Source organism: Chroicocephalus ridibundus, chromosome 9 (assembly GCF_963924245.1).
Source record: "Chroicocephalus ridibundus chromosome 9, bChrRid1.1, whole genome shotgun sequence".
In the NCBI taxonomy this organism is placed as follows: domain Eukaryota; kingdom Metazoa; phylum Chordata; class Aves; order Charadriiformes; family Laridae; genus Chroicocephalus; species Chroicocephalus ridibundus.
The window spans coordinates 46,356,100-46,382,410 of NC_086292.1; the positions used below are offsets into that span (position 1 = coordinate 46,356,100).

The 26,311-nt window shown below is 51.0% G+C and overlaps 2 protein-coding genes across 2 annotated transcripts in view; both read right to left on the minus strand.

The window, feature by feature from the left end:
• ADAMTS17 (ADAM metallopeptidase with thrombospondin type 1 motif 17) overlaps positions 1 to 5,982 on the minus strand; it is a 191,410-nt gene extending 185,428 nt beyond the window's left edge. Inside the window, exons 1-2 of the mRNA XM_063347091.1 lie at positions 5,848 to 5,982; positions 4,787 to 5,148 (exon numbers count right to left, since the gene is read on the minus strand). Coding sequence (XP_063203161.1) covers positions 4,787 to 5,148; positions 5,848 to 5,917 — 432 coding nt within the window. The 5' untranslated portion in view covers positions 5,918 to 5,982. The remainder of the gene's footprint in view (positions 1 to 4,786; positions 5,149 to 5,847) is intronic.
• A 14,911-nt stretch (positions 5,983 to 20,893) lies between these two features.
• CERS3 (ceramide synthase 3) overlaps positions 20,894 to 26,311 on the minus strand; it is a 35,301-nt gene continuing 29,883 nt past the window's right edge. Inside the window, exon 10 of the mRNA XM_063345564.1 lies at positions 20,894 to 24,593. Within this exon, the coding sequence (XP_063201634.1) occupies positions 24,462 to 24,593 (132 nt within the window). The 3' untranslated portion in view covers positions 20,894 to 24,461. The remainder of the gene's footprint in view (positions 24,594 to 26,311) is intronic.

The window sequence follows — 26,311 nt, forward strand, 5'->3', positions numbered from 1 at the left end:
AGCCAACGTTCAGAAATATTTCAACAAGCTGGAAGATTTGTGCACCAGGAGCTGCATGAGGTTTAACAAACGTAAACGTACATGAAGCTTGGAAGAAAAGAAGCCCTTTTCTCCTCTCTGTAGATTGAATGAGACTATGCTACAAAATGTTTAAGGCTTCCCAACTTCCAGCATGTATTTCTTACAGTGTAGCTTCAATTACTCTATTCCATCCTGTAATGAGAACCTCACTGTTCTCATTTCATGAGCCCTTGTAATGTGCATCACTCACTTCCACCGATGCAGTCTGCACAAGGAAGTCTCACTGAATTCAAAGGAGATGAAAACATGGTGTGAAAAAGTTAAATGAACGAGCCTGAGCAGGAGGGAGACACAACCTCTTCTCTTATCTCACTTGAGAAGCACAATCCCTTTTAACTAGAGACAGGTCAAAAGGCAGTCCTGAACCCAAAGTCAGAGATTCCAGATTTCAAAATGAAAAAGAGAAGTTAATTAAACATCTGCCTCTAAATGCATCCCAGTGATTTTCACCTTTCAGATAAGGTTCCTGAACAGACAAGAGTTTTCAAGCTCATTTCTAAGTCAAAATCTAATGCTCATTTTAACATGAGCCCATGAGCCTCTTAAAGCTGTAACTGTTTCAAAAATTTAGGTACAAGAAATACAAGAAGTCTACACCAATTTTAAGGTACTGACGTTGCAGTCCAACAGACTGGATAGCAGTCCAGCACTTCAGCATGTGAAAGTGACCCTAGTATGAAAAAAATAAAAAAAGTAAATTAATACATCAAACGAAGTCTTCGGGAATCCCACATTACAACTGTGGAAGAAGTCTCCCCAAAAGGCACAGAAGCCTGCCTACCTCTCTTATCTTGGGTCCACAGGACTGATAAGACCTGCTAGGACTCAGAGAAAGCATGTTGCAATCACAGCACAAATACAGGGTGCTGAAAAGGCCTCCTCTACTGTGCTCTCCAGGCTTCAGTCAAAAAAGCTCTACAGAAGGTAACACTGCTCTGCCAAACTTTGACAGAGAGGGTAAGGGCAGCACACAGAGGGTAACAGTCAAAACGCCACTGTGAAATTGCACCTGAAAGCAATAGATGAGTAGTTCTGAGATGTCTCGAGCAAAATAGAATTTCCTTGCTGGAGGGAGACCTAACAATATGTCATCTAGGAACTGATCTCAGACTTAGAAGCAGAGACCTTGGTCTACTACACAAGTCAACTCAAGGTAACACAGCCGGAACTTTCCAAAAGAGAGGCAATTTCCTGTACTGCCTACTGTCTTCTAGTGTTGGTCAGTCGATTTGCAGAACTTTGCTCCTACCTGTGTCTCCCCAGCACCAGGAAAGGACAGTTAAGTCCTGCAGCGTGGTTAGAATCCAGGTATTCACACAACTGCGTGCCCCAGACGGAATACAGTCCTGCCAAGTTGAAGGCAGTAGCGCTTTTCAGGAACATGGTACCTCTTGTCTACACTGCAAATCCCAGGCTCTCAAAAGGAAGATGAGGGTTGGAGTATCCTCACATGCGGAACTTTAACTGTGCAGATGAGACCTTAGGTACACCGGTCCTAAACGTGCTACAGCCTCACGTAGCTACAAGGGTACGGCCACCCTTCTCAATGCAATTGCAAGCTGAAGCAGGAAACTACAACAGACCACATGCTGGTTAACAGCAGCATCTGCAAACAGAGTTTAAAAAACAAAACACAACCTCTAGGTGCCACACTGTGAATCTGATATCATTACCAGGAAGCAATTGCTCGGTCTGGTTGTAGCTCAGTTTTCATGCCACTGTGTCAGGGATTTTGTTTTTATTAGAACTCCACTTGCCCTGATCATTTTATATCACTTTTTGTGTGATTTATGGCATAGTTGAGGAATACGATTACAACAAAGTCTGAGCCAGCTGGAGATCAGGATACAGTATTATTACCTACTCTACTTCTCAGCAACCATCTTTTTCAAACGAGATGTCCTGATCATCCAGTTTGAGTCCAACGAGCACTCCCACACTGGAGTTTTCAGGAAATCTCCCACTGCAGCGCTAGCACTGTTCAGAAGACAAATGCCAGGATAAATAGGCTGCAAGGTTTCCAGTACCAAGGTCTTTCTTCTAGCCCAGCATGCAGGCCTTGTCCGTATCCCCCACCCGTGAAGCTGTGCTGCTGATGAGGGCAAAGCCTTGTTCTTTCTGCTAAAAACAGGGATTAAGGAAGCAATGGGAAAATTCAAAACCCACTGTAGTGATGGTCTTGATATTTTAAATTGCCAGACTAGGAGGCAAAAAATTTGGGCTCTAGAGTCACCTGATCTCAGTTCCACTCATGGCAGATTCAAGACTTCCTAGATAATTTGAGGCAAACTCTTAATTCCTCTGATCCCAGAAAACATCTTACCACTAAATTGCATAGCTTTCACTACAGGTATGCTGATTTAGTGTGGTCACTGCAAAAGACTACGTAAACACTGAAAGCAGGCTAAGATCTGACATGTTTCATGTTTAAGAATAGACTAAGAAGACAAAAAGGTCCATTTAGCTAGAATAAGAAGGTCTATCTACACGGTGACGTGGATCAATTTAATCAAACAATTGCAAAAGTTAATGAGGTTCATCCTAAGTTTAGGTTCATCCCAAAGACGCTTCAGTTTTCTGTTCTCTAGTTTTTAGTTCACAAGGGTGTTATAAACCTTAACTCACTCATATGTATCATGCACCTGCTTTTAGCCCTTTTCCCATTCCTGGCGATTATCTGAATGAAGAGTAAGTGAACAGATTTCCCTAACAGGAAAGGAGTATTCCAACATGCAGAAACACATCTCCCTCAACACATCTGCCCACACCACCCTCAGGACCAGATCCACAGGCAAAGGTGAGCAGAGCTTTACCAATGCTGCCACTTACACATGCAGCAGTATTGGCCTTGGTCCCCAAGAGGTGCCACAAATGAGCAGCTTTGCCACTTTTTGATCCCAAGTTCATCTACCTGAGTTATGTCAATTTAGTTGTTGCTTAGAATTCATATGATACAAACGGATATTGCAATATTGCAGCTTATACTTGCAGAGTAATGAACAAAGACTAACTAGTCTTGTTTCTTTTCCAACTTTTCTACTGGGAATATCGCCAATCTTTTCCACTCCCCCTCCTCCATTCCCTGATCTCAGGCAGTTAATACTGTGCCTACAACTACATTCCTCTTTTTAAAAAGGTTCCTTCTCTGCCTGTTTGTGCTTTTCAGCTCTGCTGGAGTAGGTAGCTTTGGAAGCCCAGCACTTCATGAGCGGGATTAACAAAACGTGCCTAGTGACAAAAGCGTAGAGCTGTTAGTGATTTAAAGCTTGAACTGGAGATATCAGTTTTAAACTCTGAGAAGGCCCTCGGTGATATAAAGCTCAATTTACAGGGCCACTCAAATACTCAGCATCTCACAGCCACTATTTATTTTTTTTCCCCCCAAACCTGAGGCACAGCGCCCTCAAATGGCTCAGGAATGAAGGCCCGAGCCCCAAGCGCAGAGCACATGAAGTGCTTCTCACTGCAAAGTTTAAAACAAAATCTCCATCAACAGGCCTGTACCGAGAAGTTAAGCACACATCCCAGGAATACGTATGCTTAATGCCCCAGTGACTTTCTGAAGTACTTTCAAGTTATCAACAATAATTACAAACTAGACATCACCTTAAACATCTAAGTCTTCACCACTGAGAAACAGAAAGGCTCTCCCATGCAAGATCACCCCTTCTTAGCAGGACGCTCAGATGAGAACACAGGCCCTGCAGAGCCACCAGAAAACGTGACAACCTCAGGGAGAGAAACCCTGATTCATGAGGTGGGAAAATGAGCGGGATGGCTGTGCCGGAGTACCAGCTGTCCCTACAACACAGCTCCCACAAAACACCCACACACACCAACACCAACCGCACGAGCTGGGTGGAAAGGGCTGGCTGAAGAGCCGAGGAGCTGTAGGATTGAGCCAGGCGGGCGGGCAACCAAATCCCCCCACAGCGGGACCCAGCCACCAGCCAGATGGCAGGGGTACAGTGACAAGAGGAGGGCCCGTCAGCCAGGCTGCTCCGCCACAGCGCCCTCAGGCCCTGCTGCCCGCCCACCCACAGTGGCCTGTGGCTGAGGTACGGCTGAAGCCGGGGCAGCTCCCACACGGCGGAGAGCCGGGGCGGACAGAAAACCCACAGTGTGTCGGCGGCGAATGCTAGCCAGGGCCCGGGGAGGCGAGGGGCCGGGCGGGAGGCGCACCGCGCTGAGGCGAGGCGCGGGCACGGGCCCCATGGCCACTCAGTCGGGGCAGCTGGGGACATCTCCCAGCGCAAGGAGCCGGGACTGACAGGAAAGTCTTCCCGGGGGACACCAGAGACGCTCGCAAGCGCCCGGGGAGGCGAAGGGACGGGACGGGCAGCGGGCAGGAGGGGCACCGCGCCGAGGTGAGGTGAGGAGCGGGCGGGAGGGGCACCGCGCCGAGGTGAGGTGAGGAGCGGGCGGGAAGGGCACCGCGCCGAGGTGAGGTGAGGAGCGGGCGGGAAGGGCACCGCGCCGAGGTGAGGTGAGGAGCGGGCGGGAAGGGCACCGCGCCGAGGTGAGGTGAGGAGCGGGCGGGGGCCCCACGGCCGCTTCCCGCCTCCCCCAAGCTGGGAGCGGGTCGGGCAGCTCCGGGGCTGACAGGAGAAGCCCGGCGGGGGCGGTGGAGGGTCCGGCCGCAGCCCCGGGGGAAGGTCGGGGGGGGCGGCCCGCGCTGAGGGGAGGCGGGTCGGGGTGGCAGTACCAGCCCGGCGCAGGTGCTGAGAGAGGCGAAGGAGTCGCTGCGGTTCAGCACGTGTCCGGTGTAGAAGCAGAGCCGCTCCGCCGGGGGCCGCTGGGAGCCGGGCGCCCGCCGCCCCTCCCCGCGCCGCTGCTCCACCACGAAGCCCCGGGCGAGGAAGCGCAGGTCGCGGCGGAGGTGCAGGTAGAGCTCGGCGCCGGCGGCGGGCAGGCGCAGCAGCAGGGCCTCCGCCGTCGCCCTCTGCCGCGGCAGCGCCCGCCGGCGCCGGGGGCCGCCGCGATCCCCTCGCACGGCGGGCGGCAGCAGGTGGATCTTCTCCAGCGCCACTCGCTCCGGGATCACCACTTCCAGCTCCGCTCCGCCAGCTGCAGGCGAGAAGGAGAGAGGCTCAGGCGCTCGCACCCCCGCGGCCCGACGGGGCGGCCGGGGGCTTCGTGCCCCGCCGGCGCACCCCCCCGTACCCCTCCGGTGCCCCCGTCCACCCCCGCGCCGGGACGCCCCGTCCTGCCGGGGCAGGACAGCCCTGCGCTCGGATTTCAGCGCTGAGATTCATGCACTGGAAATTGTGCACAGGCTGCAGAGACAATGGAGCCAGCGAAAGAAAGGGATTTATTTCTCTCTATATATACACACACACACACACATATATATATATTAGAGGCAAAAATGTGCAGGGAAGAGAGGAATCAAGCAAATGCTAAAACTACTTGTATCATTAAAATATATATAGAGAGAGTTCAGACACAAGCATCGCATTTCACCAACCCCAATAAAAATCTGCAGGGAGAAGGGGAAAAGCAGAGCAAGCCGAAGCCGCAGCCAAGGACAGTCAGCAGCTTTCCACATGAAACGTTACAGCAGCAGCGGCGAGAGGACAGGAAAAGAAAATACAAAAGCCTGGAGCAATTCATCCTGCAGACTGGGACCGCGGCCACGCAGGGGATCCGGTGCGTGCCCTGCGGTCCGGGCCGGCGCCCACCGCCCGCCCCGCCGGGGACCGACCGGGATCCGACCCTTGTCAGCGCTGCCGAGGAAGGGGGACGCCGGGGGAAGGGGAGCGCTACCTGTGCCGGCGTCCAGTCCCCAAAGCAGCAGGCAGGGAAAGACGAGAGGCAGGAGGCAGCCGTCAAACATTTTATGGCAGCGGCGGGGCCCAGCGCGGAGCGGCGGCGGCGGCAGCGCGGCCCGGACTGAGCCCTCCCCGCCCTCGGAAAAAGTAATCGGCGCCGCCGACAGCCCCGGCGTGGTGGGCGCCCGGCCACGCCCCTCCCCACCGCCCCGCGCGCCCATTGGCGCCGGCTCCCGCCGGGCCCCGCCCACGACCTCTCCCATTGGCTGAAGGCGCCGGGCGGAGGGCTGGGCTGGGCTGGGCGGGGAGGGGGGTGCACGTGGGTTGGGGCGGCCGGCAGGGGGCGCCCTCTCCTGCCCCCCTCCCCGCCCGCGCCGCCGGGCATGGCCCCGCCGGGGCAGGGCCCCCCCTGTCCGGGGTGGGAATGGGCGGGCGCGGGGGCAGACCCGGCACTGGGTGGGTGCCCACGGAGCCCAGCGAGAGGCATGGTGGGGCTGGCAAAAAGCAGCTGGCAGGTGGGCTCCTCCGGCGTGTCTCCTGCATATCCCTGTCTCCTGCATGTCCCCGTCTTCCCCACTCAAAAGGGTTTAGGCGCTGACACAGAAGCTTGCTTGAAAAACTCACCCATCCCTTCATGTCCTTCTTCCGCCGCCGTCTGAAGTACTGACCCCAGGACTCAGAAGAGCAGGAAAAAAACAAGGTTAGCAATATACAAGCGCACAAAGATTTAAGGCAGTGATACTCCCGGAAGCACTCATCACATGTCTGAAAAGAAGAAACAAGTGCACAAAGCTCAGCAGATCTAAAAATTGATTTTTACAGTGGTGGACAAGAATGGGACGCTAATTTAACGCAGGGAGGACCAGTTGTTCAAGCTACCTAAGAGGGCAGTTTGGGAGAGGAAGACAAGGAGGAAGCTACCTGCCAACTCCCTTTCCCTTGCCACTCTGTGTGGGGAAGACACATCCTCACCCAGGCGCAACCATTTTCCTGAGATCCTGCAGCCATAAGAGCTTCTTCCTACCTGATGGTCTGGGCACGTCCTGTGTGTCCTCAGCTGCCCAGGGGTCAGGAGAAGTCGGCTTGGTCCAGGGGCTGTTGAAAGCAGTAGGGTGATTTCCAAGAGTGGAAAGATTTCCGCTGCATTCGGTGGGCTTTGGATCGGATCCTGTGCTCCTGGCGTGACTGAGTTGTGGAAAGCAGTAAAGGCCCGATATGTTAGCGGCTTTAAACTGCTGTGGCCCAGCAGAGCAGCATCCTGGAGTCTAAACTTCTGCAAAAATCTGCAAGTTTGTTACTGAAATTGTAGAAGAATTCAAAGGAAGACCCATAAAAGAGTGTGAATGACTCTGGCAGATCTCCGTGCAGCACTTACACAAGAATTGTCCAGAGTTGTACTGACAGCGGTAATGGCTCTGAGTCGCAGCGAGGGGAATTAGATTTGGATGCTCATCCCTGCAAGTGAAGGCAACGGGAGTAGTGCTAAGAAAAGGGGCATTTGAATCTAGGAAAAGGACTGGTAAGAGAGATGAGTGGGTTAACACCATTTTCTCTCTTTCAGGCATTGGACCGGCAACAAGAACCATGTTTTCTTTGCGATCTCCTCCCGTGACAAGTAGAGAGGCCGTTTGAGAGCCAGAATCCTAGAACTGCCTCCAGCCCTTCACCCTGCCGGCTGTGCTCTTCCAGGGCACCGAGGGCCACCCTGCGGCATGTGGCGGGCTGGCGTAGCACCTCAGAAAGACCTATCTTGCACGGGGCCTCTGCAGCACCATATGGGCATGAGCGCACGCAGATGTCCTACCTCCCGCTGCGGTCTTGGGGAAGCTCCTCGTCTCTCCAGTGCGGTGGCACTTGGAGGACCTTACCAGCAGTCAGCAGCAAGAGCGAAACTGAGGACCTGCAACCAGCTCCCAGGAGACAAAATCTGAGTGAAGCCAAGACCCATGGCTCAAATTCACTTTTTTAACATGAGATCAGGTGAGATTTAACAGCTCTGTGTTTTCCTGCCTCTTTCAAGGCTCAGTCTGGTCTCTAACAAGGAGTAAGTTACTAAAGCAAAAGGACTGGCCCAGAACCCATTCAAGTGAGACAAAAACTCAGTTTGGGACTGCCTTGGTCTATGTCAGTAGTGTAGCATAACACGGCTAAAACAAAACCTCAGAGCCTGAATAACTCTCCTGACCTGTTGCGAACCAACAATTTCAGTGCCTCCCTCCAAGGCTGGGGCCCCGGCTGGCACAGCAGCTCTGGGCAGCAGCTCCCCCACGGCTCTTCCACCCGTGGCAATCCTCCACTCCTGAGAACCAAGAGGCAATTTGATTTGTGAGCTGCCAAATCTGGCCTGAGCCCTGAACAGTCATGTTTAAACCCAGACCACCAGCCGTCTTCATTTGCTGAGGGACCAAACCTGGTGCCTCATCTCTTCCCTCAAAACAGTTTGATGAAGGGCCTTAGATTTGCTTAACTTTTTAGTAGACCCTTTCTCCCACCTTCCAAAGGCCTGTGCCAAAATAATAATAACGATACAGTGAAAGAATAAATTTAATAGTGTGGGGGAAGAGGGGCACTAATAAAGAGAAGTCTGTAACTTACTGCACGGAAGGGCTCGCTCGGTGGCTGGGCTGGCCAGCACAGACTGCATCGGGGTAGGGCTGGTCCCTGCTGAGCATCGGGGAGTCGCAGAGTGTCTGGGCAGGGGCCCAAGAGGCTGCAACACCCCACAACAGGGGCAACATCACAGGCAGGCCTTGGTGTTGGCAGGGGCTGGAGCCAGGAGCAAGGGACAAGCCCCCGCAGAGGTACCCACACAACAAAGGAGGAAACTGTCTTAGGAGCAGCAGTGTTTTTATTGAATCCAAATCCCAAAGCTCCAGTGAGACACGGGCTCTCTTTATTAATTTAACACCATGAGCTTTTCAGAAATGCCTCGAAATTGTTACTGATAAGGGTAACACGTGTGGCACGAGCAGGCTGTGGTCCTGTCGTGGTGATTGCATTTCTCCCCTGCCCCCAGCCCGGGGGGTGGTGGGGGTTTCTTCTCCTTTCACCATCACAGAGAGGGGGTTTGGGCCCGTGGTTTCTAGGAAACAAGCCCTCTCCCCCTCTGAAACTCGTGTTTTATTTTTTTGCAATTTTAAAAGTACGTTGAGGAAGCCAAGTTTCATGGCCATTATTGCACAGTTAATAACCCTTTGGAGACTGCAGACATGTGTTATATACATCTTCCCCAGCAGTCATTTGGCTCGCCGCCTGGAAAATGCCAGCATGCGAGGGGTTAACTTAGCCATTACTCAGCCTTCTCCCTTCTCTCCAACCACCCCTTCTCCAAACCCTTCCCGTCCTGGTCCTGAGCGGGCAGTCCCAGCCTCACAGGTGATGCTTTCCTGCCTGGGACACTCCGATGCCTTCCCCTCTCCCCCTGCAGCTCCTCGCCTGGCTGGGTCTCTGGGCAGCGGGGATTTCCTCCTCTGCTGCACCTGCTCTGGCGCTGCAGAGTTTGGCCAGGATGGTCGGGCACGACTGGGTGGGTGCTGCTGTTACCCGTGCAAATGCTCCCCCAAAGAAGCCAGAGACAGCTTAATGACAGGTAGGGACCAAGAAGAGCTCTTTTGTCATTTAAAACAATCAACCAAATACGAAGAAGTAGTTCTGTAGGTGCCAGAAGTGGGTTTCCTACAGATCGTTTTTTCACAGTGAGCTAGAGGTTTGATTAAAGCTGCTTCCCTGGACAGAGGGTGTTTAAGGCTGTGCTTCTTCATGTTGGACTCACTTCCTATGGTTGGACTCGATGATCTTAAAGGTCTTTTCCAACCTAGATGATTCTATGTGGAGTCCCCAGGATCTAGTACCATTGAGGCAGCTCTCAGCAAAGACACTTATGAGGTTTTTCCTTCCAGCAGCCTGAATTCTCCCGAGCCCTCAAGAGAAAAACTCTCTCTGGGACATCTTGTCAAGTCTGGCTGAAAATGGACAGCCTGTTCTTGAGCTCCTGGCAGTGCAGAGCAGAAAGAAAAGCGACTGTGATACTGGAGGTGTCCAGGCACAGAGCGGAGCCACCAGCACCCATTGCCCTCATAGGAGCACGCAGCCAGCTTCAGTTCAGGTAAGTCCATGGCAGGAGACCTATTCCTTTCTTTCTCCTAGCAGGGAGCTTTATTCATGGGCTGACAAGGGTTCCCTTTTGTCACAGGGAGTGTGCTTTGGTTGAGATGCGTCTTGTCTCACAAACAGCGAGTGCATTGCACGAGGTTTTCCCTGGAGATCTTTTCTCTAAACACTTCCCCTCCGCCTGTCTCCAGGGGCCTCACAGTTTCACCCAGCTGCAATGGGGAAAAACATCCTATTTCCATGGAATACAGAGAAAAGAGAAGAAAAATATTCCTGTGGGATAGGGGCTGAGGAATGGGCTCCTGAAATACCAGGTCATTTCACGCCTGCCCCGGTGAGAGTGGAGATCTCACTACATCGCCGCACTGGTGCCACTACTGTCTGCACAAAACCTCCTGGGGCATCTTGCTGCCTTGGCACAAATGTTTGGAGGGATCGGGGTGCAACACTGTCAGGAGCAGAAAATGACATCGCATGCATGCCACTGTGGGTGCGAAAAGCCAGGAATATAAAAGAATGTGCTCCCAATTCTCCCAACACAGCTGCAGGGTGCCAGGAGAATCCACTCCTCCAGTGCCGGCAGTGCTTCACGTAGAGAGATCAGAAAGCTAAGTGTACCACCACCTCCATCCAGACCACACTGGGATTTTTAAACAGAGACGAGGCTAGTCCGGAGTCTGTTTGGTATCTGAGAGCTGCGCATAGATAGCCATCACCCAGGCAATAATAATCAGCCACGCGTCACTCCCCAGGCATGCAGGAACAAATGGACAAAGGAAAGAGCTGTCCTTTTTTGCGGCTGACCCTAAAGTTCAGCAAGGCTTTTTATGAAGTCCAGCGTTGCCACCTCTTATGATGTTATCAGGAACCTGGGAATAGCTGGCACTTTCTTTTGTTCTGTTTTATGGTTTGTTTGGGTTTTTCCTCTACAGGCCTTGGCTCCTGCAATCACGAGACTGATTTCTCATTTAACTCCATCACTCCGTGTTTGACCCCATGACGGGCTGGGAAATGTGAGCTGCGAGAAGCCTAGAGGCTTATTGCCTAGGAGCAAATGAAGAGCTTCGCAATCCTAGGTTTGTTTAAAATAATCCTTTTTCAAAAAATGATGCTGTTGATCTCTTTTTTTGGTGTGAAGGCAGATTTTCTGAATGCTTGGCATTGACAACAGCAGAGCCCTTCCTGCAGGCACCACCTCCCTCTTTCCCTGGCACGGGCCCTCCACTGGTCATATCCCACATCTGGCATTCCCCTTCTTCTCAAACATCTCCATTTGTATCCAACACTTGCCTTGGGTGAGGATCATCCCCCAAATCAAATATGTCATATAAGGCTCCTCCTTCTCTGCACGTTCCTTGCAGCAGGGCACAAGAAGCCCAAGGAGGAGATTTGTAAGCCAAGAAGGTGGTGCATGACTTGGAAGAGAAACAGAGGTGATGCCGAAGGGATGCACAAGACAATACAGCCATCCGTGTGGATGTCTACAGGGGCCTGGACGTGGTGGCCCAGTGCAACTGCACAGACCTAAAGTGGCTTCTTTCCATCATGAAAGTACTAATAAGGGCAACTGCCGGCTTGAAACCCTCTTGATAATGTTTTCCTATTTCTTTAACACCTCTCCCTTGAGCACTCTCTCCCCCCTTCACAGCGTCTTGGCCAATTACACTTGCAAAGCAAACAGAAAACCCAATATCCCCACGAGCAGGGATTACCAGGGGTCAGGGGCCCTCGTCAAGCGCTGTGGCAGGGGCTCCGAGGTGGGTCACGGCACAGGAGCCGGCTCTCCTCCAGCCAGCAAGGCACTTTCCTGGCCCTGGAGAGCGAGGGGGCCCACAGTCGCCACAAGCAGACACTGCAGGGCTGGGGTGCCCCTCCTCACAGCCCTCCAGAGCTGCAGGGCCACGAGTGGGGGGAACGTGCCACGGTGGAGAGGGTTGTCCTCCAAGCACAAGCTCCACTAGATGGTGGCACAGAGCTGAGGAAGGACTGTGTCCTGCAGCCCCCCAGTCTGGGTCTGAGAAACAGCCCCAAGCCCGTGTGCTCAGGTAATTGTTGCTCTGGACTTTTGTAGTCTAAACCTTCTTCTTTTGTCTCATCTTCAAGCTGCTCCCAAGCCGCCCTCAAAGCTTCGTTAAACCGCTTGAACTAACTTTTACACAAATTCATCAATCAAAATCCTCCACTTTTTAGCCATGAGCAGTGATAGGACCAACAACGCAACAGCATTCAGAGTTACTTTTCCCCACAGGACCAATATTTCACTCAAGTTTGTGTGAATTTTCCTGGTTGCTCCCATTTTGGATGCAGAGCTGTGCAGAAGCATTACTGTAACGCCACTGTCAGAAGCAGTGCAGAGTTCACAGCCCAAAACCTCTGGCTGCCTGGAGCTTTTAAAAATTTACAATACAGTTTTGCTAGCCTTCTCCCCAGACTTGGCTGCTCTGCACTTCTCCCCCTCGAGACCACTCAGTCTTGGTGATCCCTCCCCATCATTTGAGTCAGCAAATTCCCCAACGCTGTCCCAGGGGGACAAACACCCCCAGCAGGGAGGGAGCTGTGGGCACCCAGCATCCAGCACATGCTGTCCCACAGCCTTTAGTGTGAGCTCCACAGCCTGGAGATGCAAACTGGTACGTTTGGTCAACTGGTGTTGCTTATCTATGTTAGTTATCTAGTCTAGGGGTCACTTGGAGCACCTATTTGGGGAAAGAGACCCACATTTTGGGCTCTTGAGCTGACCCAAAGCAGCAAAAGCATCTTTGTTCTCAGGGGAGAAGGGAGCAGGGCAGGCAGGATGCGCCGTGACTGCCGCACTGCCACAGCTGTAATGCCGTGCACTTTGATAAGCACTTGTGCGAGTCACGCTCTTCTAAGCGACAGCAAGGGCTGCCTTTTCCTCCGCAGCCTCAAGGAAACCCAACTGCCCACGTCAGCAAAGTCTGCTCGGAGTCCCTAGGTAAGAACCGGCCAGACGGAGGGCCAGCGCGAGGTCTGGAGGGAGCAACCCTTCTGGAGTCTGAAACACATCCTGCTCTTTAATCAACAACAGCCACCAATACCTCATCCCAGTCCATTTGGGGCCAATATTGTCATTATTTGCAAGGTCGTACAGTGAACCAAGAACAGAATCGGGATCCTCCTCTGATGCTAGATCCTCTCTCCCAACAGAGCTGGCAATTGACTTTGGCTTGGTTGCAAGTATTTGTTCATAAAAGCAAAATATTAGCGTCAATCTAGGACTTTTATAACTGCCTGCTTTCGGGCTTTCTGGGCTGGACACCCACAGGAGTGAGTGGAGATGCGTTTCAATTAACCTGCTGGCAGTGAGGCGTCCCACCGGCACCGTCTGTGAGCTGTGATGGAGGAAACTGTGCCAACAGCTGGGTACCTGCCCATGGCAAACCCCAGGCACAGCGAGTGCCAGGCAGGCAACCTCGAAGCTCCAGTCTCTGCTGGGACAGTCAAGTCAAATCCAGCTGCCTCCTGGCTCTGAGAGAGGAACCTGGAGAAGAGCCGGGGTCAGGTGGGAACCAGGGGGGCTGCCACCCACAGTCTACAGCTCCCGAGTGCCTCCTGCTCGTCCTCAGCCATGCACGGAGGGAGCTCAAGGAAACACTTCATTCCGCTATCAAAGCAAACCGGTTCCCAGCTCTCTCCGCAGCCACAGCTGAGCGCAGCCTGACGACGAGGGTTGTGCAGAATGGGATTGAAGAACCTCGTTTAGACCAACAGATCTCTCTCTCCTGCTGACGCTCGAGGGGAGCGTGGGGGTGCACAGGCTGTGTGCTCGGCTCAGTGGGCTGTTTCAGCCAGGGCTTAGCACAGCTATGGAGCCGCCGGGCTCCTCAGCATGCTCTTCATGGAACCCAAACCCAAAACTTCCTCCGGGCAGGAACCCAGCAGTAAGGGAGGAGGTGTGCACTGTGCCCCTCCGCTAGGTTTCTAGGGGGAAAACTCCTATAACTGCTAGATTTTGGTCTTAATTGTTTGTCTCTCTGCTCTGCATTTGTAAAAAGCCCACTTTGTCCAGCGTTTAACACTGCTTAACGATTTCTTCAACCTGGGGCTGCAGTAGCCGCTACTTATTTGCATTAAGGGAGTTTGGACACAGCTTTCTATAGAGAGCACTTCTCAGTGGTGCCTCCTGCCAGCACACTGCGATGGTTTTGGAAGTGTTTTGGGGCAACGTTCTTGGAGTGCAAAACCCAAAAGCTAAGTCCGTGCCCCTGCACATCGTACCTGCCAGGGTGCTGTGGCCCCCAGTCACTGAGCAGCTTGCCTTTTCCAGCACACAGCCAGCACCCAATTAATTCCTCCTTCTGCCTTGGTAAAAGCTGTTGGTGGGGAGGTGTTGCCAGGTGATGCAGGGTGGGCTGTTCACAGCCCTCAGCCCACGAGCACAGGTGTTCTCCCTCTCTCTGGTCGACCCCCTCAGCGGTGTGGGGATGGACCGAGTTCTGGGGGCAGGCTGTCCCTGGGCACCCCCATCCTCCCGTGATGAGGGCACCAGGCAGGCAGGCTGAACACGGCTGGGGTTAGTACATGCTGTAGGGTGCCCTCCCAGGGCATGCTCACGGGGTTTTTTCTTACACAAAGCTACTTCTTGGTATTCACAAATCCTCGGGTTGCTCTGGCCATAATGCTCAACCCCTGTTGGATTTAAAGGATGTGAGATGCTCCTCAGTCTCCACCTCCTTCTGTGGTTGGGAGGTGACATCCCACTGCTCCTTTCCTTGCACATGCACACACTGAGCCCGGCCCAAACCCTTCTACCCTTCGAGCTTTGCTTTTTGTTGGTGAAGGTGCAAAACACAGAGCTTGGGGTGGAGAGTCTGTCTCCTAAGGTGGAATGGCAGCGTAACCCTCGTTATTCCGAGAGTTTTATCATCCTTATTTGCATTAACAGACCTTAAAGATCTAGGTGAGAAAGACGCTTCACTTACTAGCAGCTGCAGACGCTGTGGCTTGATAAATATGTAGTTTAAATAGGTAATGAAAAAAAGTCCAAGCAGTAAAGCCAAGCCGGAGGTTTAACACCTTTCCTTCCCCAGCCCCTACCCCCGGGCACACCGGGCAGAGCTCTGGTCCCAGGGGACTCGGCAGGAGAGCGCTGCACCGCCGGGGAAAGGCTCACTGGTGGCACCCAGGTAGGTGCCAGCCCTGGGGACACGGGCAGGCCGGTCCTCCGGTCCGGTCCCAAACGCTCGCCCTCGGTACAATTTGCAGCGCGTTTTTACCGGGGCCGTGCCAGAGACTTGTTTCACGGGCAGAGACCGGCCGAGTGGGAAGTGCCGGTTGCAAGGAACGCTTTTGCACCCCCGTCTGCCGTAGAATCGGTATCTTTCAAAGGAAGGCGGACAAAAACGCTGCGTGGGAGCCGCGGTGGAGCGGGGAGCGGTGTCCTGCCATCGCCACCTCGTGGGCCCCGCCCGCAACAGCCGTGTGCCCGACACGGGCGGGTTTGGGGGCGCCCGGACCTGCGGCGGGCACAGGCAGCCCCGCAGCCCCAGGGACCCGCCGGCCGGGGACGGGCGACAAGCCCCGAGGCACGTTCCCTTCCCGCATCCGAGGCGTTTCCTCCCTGCCCGGTGCCGGCTGCCTTCGCCTGGGGACCAGCAGCGCCGTTTGCCGCGCGTTTCACACGGGCACCCCCGGTTCTGCCACGCGACAGGACAGAGGAGCGTCTCTGCCCCTGGCAGGCAGGAAAATCCTCTGTGATGGGTAAAACGGAGAAACTGAGAGGTTTCAAACGGAAAGAGGGTAGATTTAGATTAGAGGTTGTGAAGAAATTCTTGGCTGGGAGGGCGGTGAGCCCCTGGCCCAGGTTGCCCAGAGAAGCTGTGGCTGCCCCATCCCTGGAGGGGTTCAAGGCCAGGTTGGACGGGGCTTGGAGCAACCTGGGAGGTGTCCCTGCCCAGGGCAGGGGGTGGCATTGGATGATCTTTAGGGTGACTTCCAACCTGAACCATTCTCTGATTCTCTGTCCTCAGCATTGTGTTACAGAGCAGGAATTCGTCTTCCTCTCCCGAACATTCAGTGATAGGAGCGTGGCCCTTCCGTGGCCCGGAACGAGGATGCTCAGCCCCGGCTGGCAGCTCCACTGCCTTGTTGCTGCTGGCGCCCTGCATCCGTCAAGATGCGGGACTAACCCCACAAGCTGTGGCTGAGCGCCAATGTTTGGTTTGTATAATTCTCTAAATGTTAAAAAAACCCCAAACCGTTGCCCACACAAGGTGGAGCAGCCATATCGGCCTTTCACGGTGCAGAAACGTGGCGGTGTTGGTTTACGATTTCCCTCATTTCAGCCACGCGTGCCAGGGCAGGAGAAGGGGTAGGCATCCCAGCTTCACTCTTGCTTGGATTTTATGCCAGAGCAGGGTCACGACTGGGTGCAGGAGGGGAAGCTGCAGCACAGAAGTGGGTGCGTGGGGCAGTTTCCGAGTTCAGTGAATGCTGTGCACGCCCTGCTGTGTACTGTGTGTCACAGGATGGTCCTCACTTCAGGCAAAAGGGGCTATTGCTACAGCGGCCTGTTCGCCGCTCAAGTGCCGTCCTTGCGGGACCCAAAATATTCAAAGGGGAAAAAAAAGATCCAAACATGCAACCGCTGTCTGACCTCACTGCCCCTTGCAATAGGGAAATGTATGAAACATTCTTTGGTTGTTGAATAATTCCTCCTTTAAAATAGCAAAGGAACTAGGTAGGATTTGCATAGCCTGATAAGATTTAGCACAACCCGATCAGATTTAGCTCCTGCTTCCCACAGATTCTTCTGCTGAAACACTAGGACTTCTCCTGCATTGTACGCAGCCCGTGACATAAACCAAGAAACTTACCCAGATGTGCTGGCACTAGAAGGGCCTTTTAGCAGCTGTCTCCTGCTCCTTGGTATAGAAAGGAAACACGCAAATCTTCCAGGACTCGTCTAGGGCTCTTGTGGAGTATCAATCGGCCAGGAAAAGCACAAAACCAACGCTGAGATTCAAGGGGGAGTCAGGCTTGTCCAGCAACTGCAGGTGAACCACAGGGTCGTTGCCACAGCTGCAGGTCTGCTGGCCTTCACGTGTGGCTGCCCTGGCCCGGCCCCAGCTGAGTCCCTCCCTGCCCCCTCGCTCGCGCACTGGGAACTTTCAAAAGAAGCGTTTCCCAGGTCCTGCTGCCCTTGCTCCTGCCTCGGGAGCTCATCGGCTGGGCTCAGTCTGAAACTGCTGGTGCTCAGGGACGAGGAGTTGTCCCGGTGACAGAGTTCCTCTCGGCGTCCAGTCAAAGCTGGCCTCTGCTGCTTGCAAAGGGCTGATCCCCAGTATGACCAAACTACCGTCTTTTTCCTCCTCCTCCTGGGGCTTTTTTTTCTTCCTAGCCTTGTTACTGCTTTGCTTTGTGCTTCTTGGTGATGTCAGTTCTGTGTTTAAGCTGTTGCTGTGTCACCACAGCCATTTTGCTCCAGTTTCTCTCTCTGCTGCCTTTTCTCCCCCGGCTCAGCAGCGCTCTCAGCACTCACATGCTCAGGTGGTCACGGTGACCACAGCTCGTCATTTGCCTCTTACTGGGAAATTTGGCCTTGGATCGCAGGCTTCAGCGTCAGCGACCCAGTCTCTGCTGAGATTTTGAAGGGCGCAGAAGGAGAGGAGGCACACTGCTTGCTGAACGGGAAGCTTCTGGCTTGACGGGGGAGGGACTGCTGTCCCAGCCGTGTCTTTCAAGAGACACGTGCCCAGTTTGGGCCGAGGCAAAGGCAGAGCTGTGTTCAGGTGAGTGTCCTGCAGACAGAAGATCTCCTTTTCCAGGGAGGATTTTCCCCTGGGCTATGGGAGGAGGAAACACTGAGGCCATGCCCTGATGGCTGGAGAACGCAGCGCCATGCTGCCCTTATCATTTTAGCTGGTCGCTTGAGGTCTGGATCCTGTTCTCATCAGCATCATGGGAAAAGCTCCTGTGAATTTCAGTAGGAATTTAATCATCTGTTTCACTGATCAACTCCAACTTTTTTTAGACCAGCGTCTCTTGTGGTAGGAAAAATATGGACTTTTCACCACCTGAAACAACTGCCTGGGAGCTGTTTCTTCCCACCCTGGCTCAAAGCAGGGTAATATTCTATGGCTATAAGGACATGCTTCTTGCACTTCAAAGTCACTGTGGACAGGGTTTTTACTTGTTATTCCACTTAATTTTTCTGACTTTGAAATGATTATGGGGTCTCCTCTGAATGCTTTATGGGGTAACAAAAGTCCAGAAGACCAGGGCTCTTTCCAGCTGAATAAATAGAAGATATTTTCATAAATCTTCAGACTATCGGAACATCAACACCACTATCCTACAAGGGTTGTTATGACTTTGTATTTGCAGAGTCAGATGTTGAAGCTTAGACTTGTGCTTCCAGCCTTGTCTTCTATTAAGCTGGAAACTTCAAGTAGCCCCACAGAGGGTACTTCAGTTAAACAAACTCCCAGAGCCCTACTTGAGGTTCTCTGTAGCCAGCCAGGGTGAAGATTACATTGCTTTGATCACCTCCATTTCCTCGACTGGGAATCCCATCCTTTGACAAGGGATTAATGTCAGGGCTTTACCTCCTCTCTGCTGCTTACGATCTTAACACACGTGGATGACAGGATAGAAAGTGAAACTATTATTTTTTCTTCAGGAGTCCTAGTTTTCTGGCCAATGGTTTTCCCTCTCCCCCATCACGTCCCAGTACTTAGGGAAGTTTTCCCTCTCGTGTGTGCTATACCAAAGAGCGTACACTTCAGCAGGCAAGTGTGCTACCTTGGCAGCACGTGTAGCACTGCTGCCGCTACAGGTTGGAGCAGAGATGGGGCATGGAGAACCCTCTGATGAGGAGGTTCAGCAGCCACGCAGGTGACCAAAAAGCTGCGGGTGGCAAGCTGGGTGGCAAATGTGAGCCAGGCCATGGGAATTCATAGAAATGATCCAAGTTCCGCACTCAGGGTGTGCCCGACCCCTGCAGCACAGAGCAGCTGGTTGTTGTACACGTGCGTGGCAAGAACATCCAGAGCTGCAACTGTTGGCGGTAACAGCCTTCCTCCCCTGGAACGTGTTTCAGAGCACGAACCTACCTCTGCCTCGTACCCGAGTGGGAGAGGTGTCGCCCGGGGCTGCTGCTTTGGTGTCCACCTCTCAAGCTTTTGGTGCTGGCTGCTCTCACAAGTGGGCGATGGCTGCTCTGACCTCGTTTGTCAACTTCTATGATTCTAAAAAGCAAGTAGCACCACGCAGGAATATGGAGACAAGAGTGAGAGAAAGTGCTCCCCACGAAAGAGCTGGAGGAAGCAGCCTTTAAATGAGCCTTTCACACCTATGGCTGTAAGAAAAACTTGTGTGATGAGTTGGCCATGCCCTCTGCTGATTTTTCTTCTCCTTCTTCACGAAGCTCTGCTCAGGAAAGGTCAGCTCTCTCTCTGTGGCGCTGGTCACTCACAGTGCCTCCATACTGCCTGGCACACATTGGTTACTCTGTCTCTAAAGCATGGACATCGAGTAGATTTCATAAATTTCATAGCAGAAATCACATTTTCAGTGGGAACACAGATGTCTCGTGTGACCTTCAACAAATCAGAGGTGTTCATCTACCTCCATACTAGGTCCATGCCTTGGGCAGCCAAAGCTCAAACTCAACAGGTGAGAAAGAGACAGGAGGGAACCCACAAAACTGTCTGGAAAACGGGAACAGACATTTTCGGTGATTTTGGACACGACCAACAAAATCGGCTCAGAGGTACGTTCTTGGCTCACGTGCAGCTCCACATAAAAAGGCTCCTCAGCTCTCGGGCAGCCAACAGCCAGCAACCGGCTCGCTTTGGCCTTTTCACAACCGGGCTGTGTCCTCATTCTCAGCGCGGACTTTCATTTCTGCCCGCTGGTTATCTGCTGTTCTTCAAACCCACAGCTGGGGGAAGTGCCTGTGGAGATGGTGTTTTTCTTTCTAAATCAGCAAGATTTTTTTTTCGTTCTTCACAGTTTGCAAGTTGTTTGTAGCCAAAACTCACATGTCCCTGTTCGATTTGTTTTCCATCTACTTTATAGCTTTACTCACAAGCTTAAAAAAAAATGAATTCAGATAACAAAACCAAAGTATTCTGCTGCAGTTCATTATTTGGGCTAAAACACCTTCCCGTATGTTTGTTTGCCCGTGGGAGGAGATGGTAAGTCAGAACCTCTGTGATCTTCCTGATCGGGGAGGCAGAAATGGAAAGAATTGGAAACACGGAGCAGCTTTTCAGCTGATACAAATCAGCACAGCTCCCTCGTTTTCTGTAGAGCCTTCCTGCTTTTGCCAGCTTAAGAGCCACGTCCAGGTTGTCACCGGTGCGCTTCTGATGAGGTGTTCAGGCAGTAATCCCACGGCAATCGAACGGGCAACAGCTCCTCAGCCTATCTATAAACATAAGCGCTCCTGGGAAAAAAAAGAGTTATCTCTGTATTTCCATCTTATTCCAGCATTCCCCAAATACACGTAACTTCAGAAGCAGCCCTAATACGCACAACAAAACCCAAGCGAGTGAAGATACAAAAGCGTGTTGCCATTCTGGAGTGAGTAGTTCCCGGTGTACAGAGGACCACTTTCCAGTGCTTTAGTCAAGGCATGAATCTCGAATAACACAAGTGATGGATGATGCACCCGTTACTTTTGCTTCCTCTCCACTCCTGAATTGTCCAGGGAAAAAAAAAAAAAAAAAAAAAGGGAAGTTCATTTACAGCAATCGCGGGTTACCTTACAAAGGGGGTGGGTCATCCAGCCTTTTCCAGGCAAGGGGAAAAACTCGGAAGAGTAAGGAATTAGTTCCCAAATGGGCCCCCATTGGAAAGCTGGGAGGGAATGGAAAGAGGAGAGGAGGAGACCGCAAGGTGGGGAAAACAAAGAAATCCTTACATAGATACCTATTTTTAAAAAATATTTATTTATAGCGTGTAGCATAACTGACCAGACAAATCCAGTGGCATTAAGAACAAAAAAAGGTAATTATACTGAATGATACAAATTGGCAAAATGAGTTCTGTGGAGTAGAGGAGATCTGTAAATCAAATCCAGAGTAGAGGGGTAAATCTATGTGGTAACCAAGTACAGAGGCAGCAGAGGATACACGGACAGGAGGACCTGAACAAAATCCAGAGAAATTAAATGGAACAGAAGAGTTTCCGTTGATTCTAATGGACTAAGATTTCATTTTCATTCTGCAATTCTGTCATAAATAATTTGCCATGATCAAAGTGACATAGCAAAACCAGATGCACAGTGTCCAAGCATGAAACCAGGACCCATTTTGTGAAATGGTGAAAATAATGCATCAGAGTCCGTCAGCTGGGCTCGTATACATGGCCTACAATTGTTCTGCCCTGGCATTCTGAGACTCTTTTCACAATAACATTAAAAAAAAGTGCCCTTACCAAATAGACTCAAAATCTTGAAGCACCATGACATTAATTTCTTTAGTTAATTTATCATTAACACACATGAATCGTGTTCCCCATGACCTCGGCTTCTTGTTTCCCAGTTTCCATCAGTAAGAAGTGGACGATGAAACACATGTAACTTCAGGAATGACAAATCTGATGTTAACGCAGGACACGTGTTCAGTCCCACTGTGACAATCTGTTCCCGCTTCTTTCTGTGCTTTGGGTGTCTATCTCCAGTGCCTCGTGGTTTACATTCAGAATTTTTAGGTCTCATCGCTCTGGTTGGCCGTGACAGCAACACCCCGGAAGGGCCTCCCACGGCCTGCTTTCCTTCCCCCCCCTCACTGCACTGTGACCTACTGGTTCGGTTGTTTACTGTGCTTAGACTTAATCTTCACCTTCAGGACATTATTTTCTTCTATATTCTTCTGTACTCGCCCAAAATTTGCCTCAACTTTTTACGTTTGAATGTATTTGTCTGTCTTTTACTCTTCCTTTAAGACCCTCGTTTCACATCGATTTAAAACAACAGGTCTTGTAATCAGGTTGGATACTGCGCTCCAACATTTTTCCTAGGCAAAGCTCCAATCGAGTTAATTGGCTTCAGTGGGAGACTTGTCCGAGCAGGAAGGGCAGGATTTGGCCTCAACGAGACTATAAATTCCAGTTTAAAACTCAGTAGTTGTTCAGAGGCTCGCTCCTGTGACAACATCGCTCTTTGTTTCCTTTGCTGAATTCCTCTCCTAGTCATAGCAGGAAAGCTTTCTGGCACCAAAACCAAACGACAATACCCTGGCCATCTCCCAAACCCCCGTTATGTCTTGTAGGAAGCATCCTTGTCTCCACTGCTCTCAAAGGGAGTGTAAAGCCTCCAAGACGTCGGGTTTCTACATTTTGTTAGGAAAAGCCAGTTCTTTTCATGTAGGCAATAAACAGGCCCCGATAAGCAACCATGACCCTGCCAAGCTCACCAGTTGCTTTAGGTGATGTAATAAGTACTTACACTTCCAATAAACCCACGCTGCAGTATTTAAGGTATTCTCCACAGCGATGTAAGGACGCACGCTGCCCTACAGCAACTACTGAGGGAATTCTGCCCACTCAGCCCCGGCAGCACTACTTCAGGAGTCCAGTCCCACCACTGTACGCTTCCCATCCCGCTCAGAAGCTGTAGGCTGTACTCCTTTCTCGGTGTAATTCTCCTTGTAGTAAAATGCAACCATTCAGGATATTACAAGGTCCAAAATATAGATAAAAATTAAGCACATCCTAGTTCAACAGACCGTATGTAGGTATTTTCACGCTACCAGCCTGGGTAACAAAGTACTCCTACGGTTTCTTGTAACTGCACAGAAAACACTTCACTCTTCATATCTGAGATCCCAAACATTTCCTATTCTTCCACTGAATTATATCCCCCTTTGCCAAGAAAATCTTGAGAAAACAAGTCAGCCATATAGTGCTTCCCGTGTGTCGCCGAGTTCCTGCTGGAGCAGCCTTAAGGGGAAAAGAGCCTTTCCCGACCAAAGGCTCTGCACCGAGGCTGTTTTAGCAGCAGTCCCCCGGTCTCTATCGAGCTACTGGATTTAGTTCACCAGATGATCTCAGCTACTGTAGAACCACGTGGAGAGCCTCTCACCTCTAAAACTTATGACACAAATCATTTATGACCTTTCGAGCTAAATGCATGGTAATGCTAAATGAAATGAGACTGGTACCACCCTGTTTAGAAGGCCTGGGCTCTCCTCGGAAAGCCCCAGGACTGAAAACGCTGCTGCAGTCTGTACTGCTGTTAGAACAACAATGCAAACGTAGGGTAGAGGCACTTTTGGTAAGAGGAGCTGATAAAACATCCACTGTTCCTCCACTTCTTGCAGCATAAACAACGGTATGTGGCCTAAGTCACACACTCACAGGCAAGTTTGGCTCCAGCTGATGTTATTCCCAATTTTCAAGAAGAGCAGAGATGGAAATACAGACCCTGACGTCAAATGACTACACAGCCCTGGGGATGTGACATTCCTTGCTAGCCCCACGCTCCCCCGCTGCCCAGCTACCTGCAGCGAACACGCACGGGAACCACAAACCAGAATTTAGCAGACTGGCTCCTGAGCAGCCGGTCATCCAGTGCCGCTGCGTGAGACAAGCTCACGAGAAGGGAATGGATGAGAGGTATTTTTAATCTCCTGGGCTGTAGGTGTGTCAGGAGCAGGAGGTGTTCAGCAGTTTTGAAGACAAAAAAAAAGGGCAAAAGAACTTGTGAGAAGACCCAATTTTCATTCGCTATCTTCCCTCCCCACTGCATCTTCTCTTCTAACACTGGGCCAAAATGACTGAGATGAAAGATATTTGTGAAACCTGGTGCTCAATGGGGAACTGGGGCTGAGTTTTGCTATTGTAAAAGTGACTTTTTTGATAGGTAAATCTTAAAACACAGTATTTGAGCTATCATACAGCATATCTTGGAGAAAGACTATACTTCTGCAGTGAAGTGGGCTCTTCACAAGCAAATAATTTGACTTCCTCCGAGTTAGCTTTCACTGGCCTCCAGGAAATGAGATCTAACCCACAAAAAATAGCCATTTTGGTGAGGGTTTAAACTGACAAGTAAAGACTAAAATGCCAGTCACTGCACACCATCGTCAAGTTTTTCCCACATTGAGTAATTTTGGTTCCTAATGGAGTTCACACCACCTACCTACCTACCTACCACGAGACATCTGTGAATTAAACTGCCTGGTGAAACCTACCTTGTATCGGAATGAAAACCAACGTTAGAATCAATAGGACGCTAAAAGATCTGATGCCCTTGAGCTTTGACCTTGTTGAGCACTGTCAGAGTGGAACAGTCAGTGTGTCCAAACACACCTTTCCAAACACTTAGCAACGATTCAGAAAGTGGGTCATTAACACATTTTGTCAAGTTATGCAGCTTTTCCCTCCCCTCTAAACTGGGCTTTTTTCCAGGTCCAGTAGCCAACAATAAATCAATCACAGTCTCTCATAAGCCTTTTGACTTAAATTCTATCCTGTAGGTTGGGTTAAAAACAGAGCAGAAATCCCTGCAGGAGGTAAGGCAGGAGGGAGCTAGTGGTGACTGCTGTTCAGGAGATGTTTGCTTGACCCACAGCCGTTCTTGTTGCCATTTTTTGTGGACTCCTCTTCATTATCTGTAACAGAATCTTCCTCCTCTTCATCGCTCCGGTCATCTTTCAAGTCCTAGGGAAAAGAAAGCGCCATGAGCATATTCTATACTTACAGTGTTTACTATCAGATAAGTTACCAGATTGCTACTATCAGTGCAGTCTGGACCTTCTAAAAAGGCCTATGGGTGCCAGACAAGCAAATATTTTATTTTTAACATGAACTGTGCATCTGGATCTTTGCAATGGCTTTGAAAAAACAGCCAATTAATTTCATTAGTCAGGTGCCCCCATTTGTAATTACAAGATGAAAAGATGGTGCATAGAAGTTCCAGAAAATTTAATTCCTTTCTTGGAAATTCCCCATCATCCTCTGAAGACAAAACTCCTGTGTCCTCCATTTGCCTCAGGAAAAAAAAAAAAAAAAAATGCGCTAAAGGGAACAAATGACAGGGAAGCTCTAAATACACTAGACTATCAAAACTGCCCCCCAGAAACACGCCCTCCCCAAAAATGGAGGCTGACATCCAAGGAGAGACCAGTTAACACCACCTTAATTTTGCAGAAGGTAACATTCTTTAGACAAAATTTCTTCCATGACCTTGGCCCAGTCATTTGACCTCTTCTTGCTCGTTTCCGCTTTCCCTTGTAAAGCGTTACTATTAATCCCTGGGTGCTGTGTGATTAATTAACAGTGGTGAAGCGTGGGGAAGATGAAAAGAACATTGCATAAACGCTAAATATGATGAACACACTTGCCCAAACACAGGAGTTGAGAGGCTGCCTGCTTCTGACAGGTGTAAACTAAACAGTGACTAGTTGTGCCAGCATCTCCCGGTATTAACTTTGCTCGGAGAGACTTACTGATCCTAAAATATTCTTCCTTACTTGATGGTGTATACATCACGTCAACATTTGCAAAGGGGAGGCCATGTCTGCACAGCTATCGTATACACGTTGGGTACGTCATCCTGCTAAGGATCTGCCAGGGAGGAGGAGATGGCTGCTCCGTTAGCAGGGATGAAATGGGGTCAGTGAGACAGCCTGCCCTTCCGAAAATCCCTTCCCAGGGATTTTCGGAGGAACATCCTCCATAGGAACAGCCTCTAACGTTTGGCAACCATAATCCATCCCCAGACGGTCAAACATGGCACTTGGTAATGCATGTTTCCTCCACACAGAGGAAAGACATTGTGTTTACCCCGTATTTCACAGCAAAGGTTAGGGAGAGGCAAGACAATTCTGTGCTTTTTGGCACGGTATGTAAAATATACCATTACTTTCCTATTTCTCAACTCCTACCATAACCCAAGACCCTACAACGTGTTCAGAAGTTTGGTTCAAACAATCGAGGCTTCCACATTAAAACCAAACGCCTCTACTTCCCTTTCAGTGCAACAAGCTCACATGAACAGCACCTGCCTCCCTGGAAGGACTTTCCATCCCAACCGATGACCTGCTCTGCAGACTCAGGGTAGAATGCTCTAGTGAGAGATGCTGTAAATCAAATAAACACTTCTGCCTGAGCGGTGACTGAGAATGGAAACGAGATCAAAGCGGGCACCTAAGACACCTCCATCAGTTTCATGTGTGATTAGTAGCTGCCACTGCTTATCTCTTCTCGGTACTTGGAAGGTGCCTATTAGACCTGATACCACCTGGTAGACGCACACGATACCCTCTAGTTCTTGTGTTGGAAGAGAAGGACAATAGTCATTCCCATTCCTCATGATTTAATAGACCACCTCTCACTTAAAACCAGGAGTTTCCCTGTAGCTCAGGATGAAAACTTGG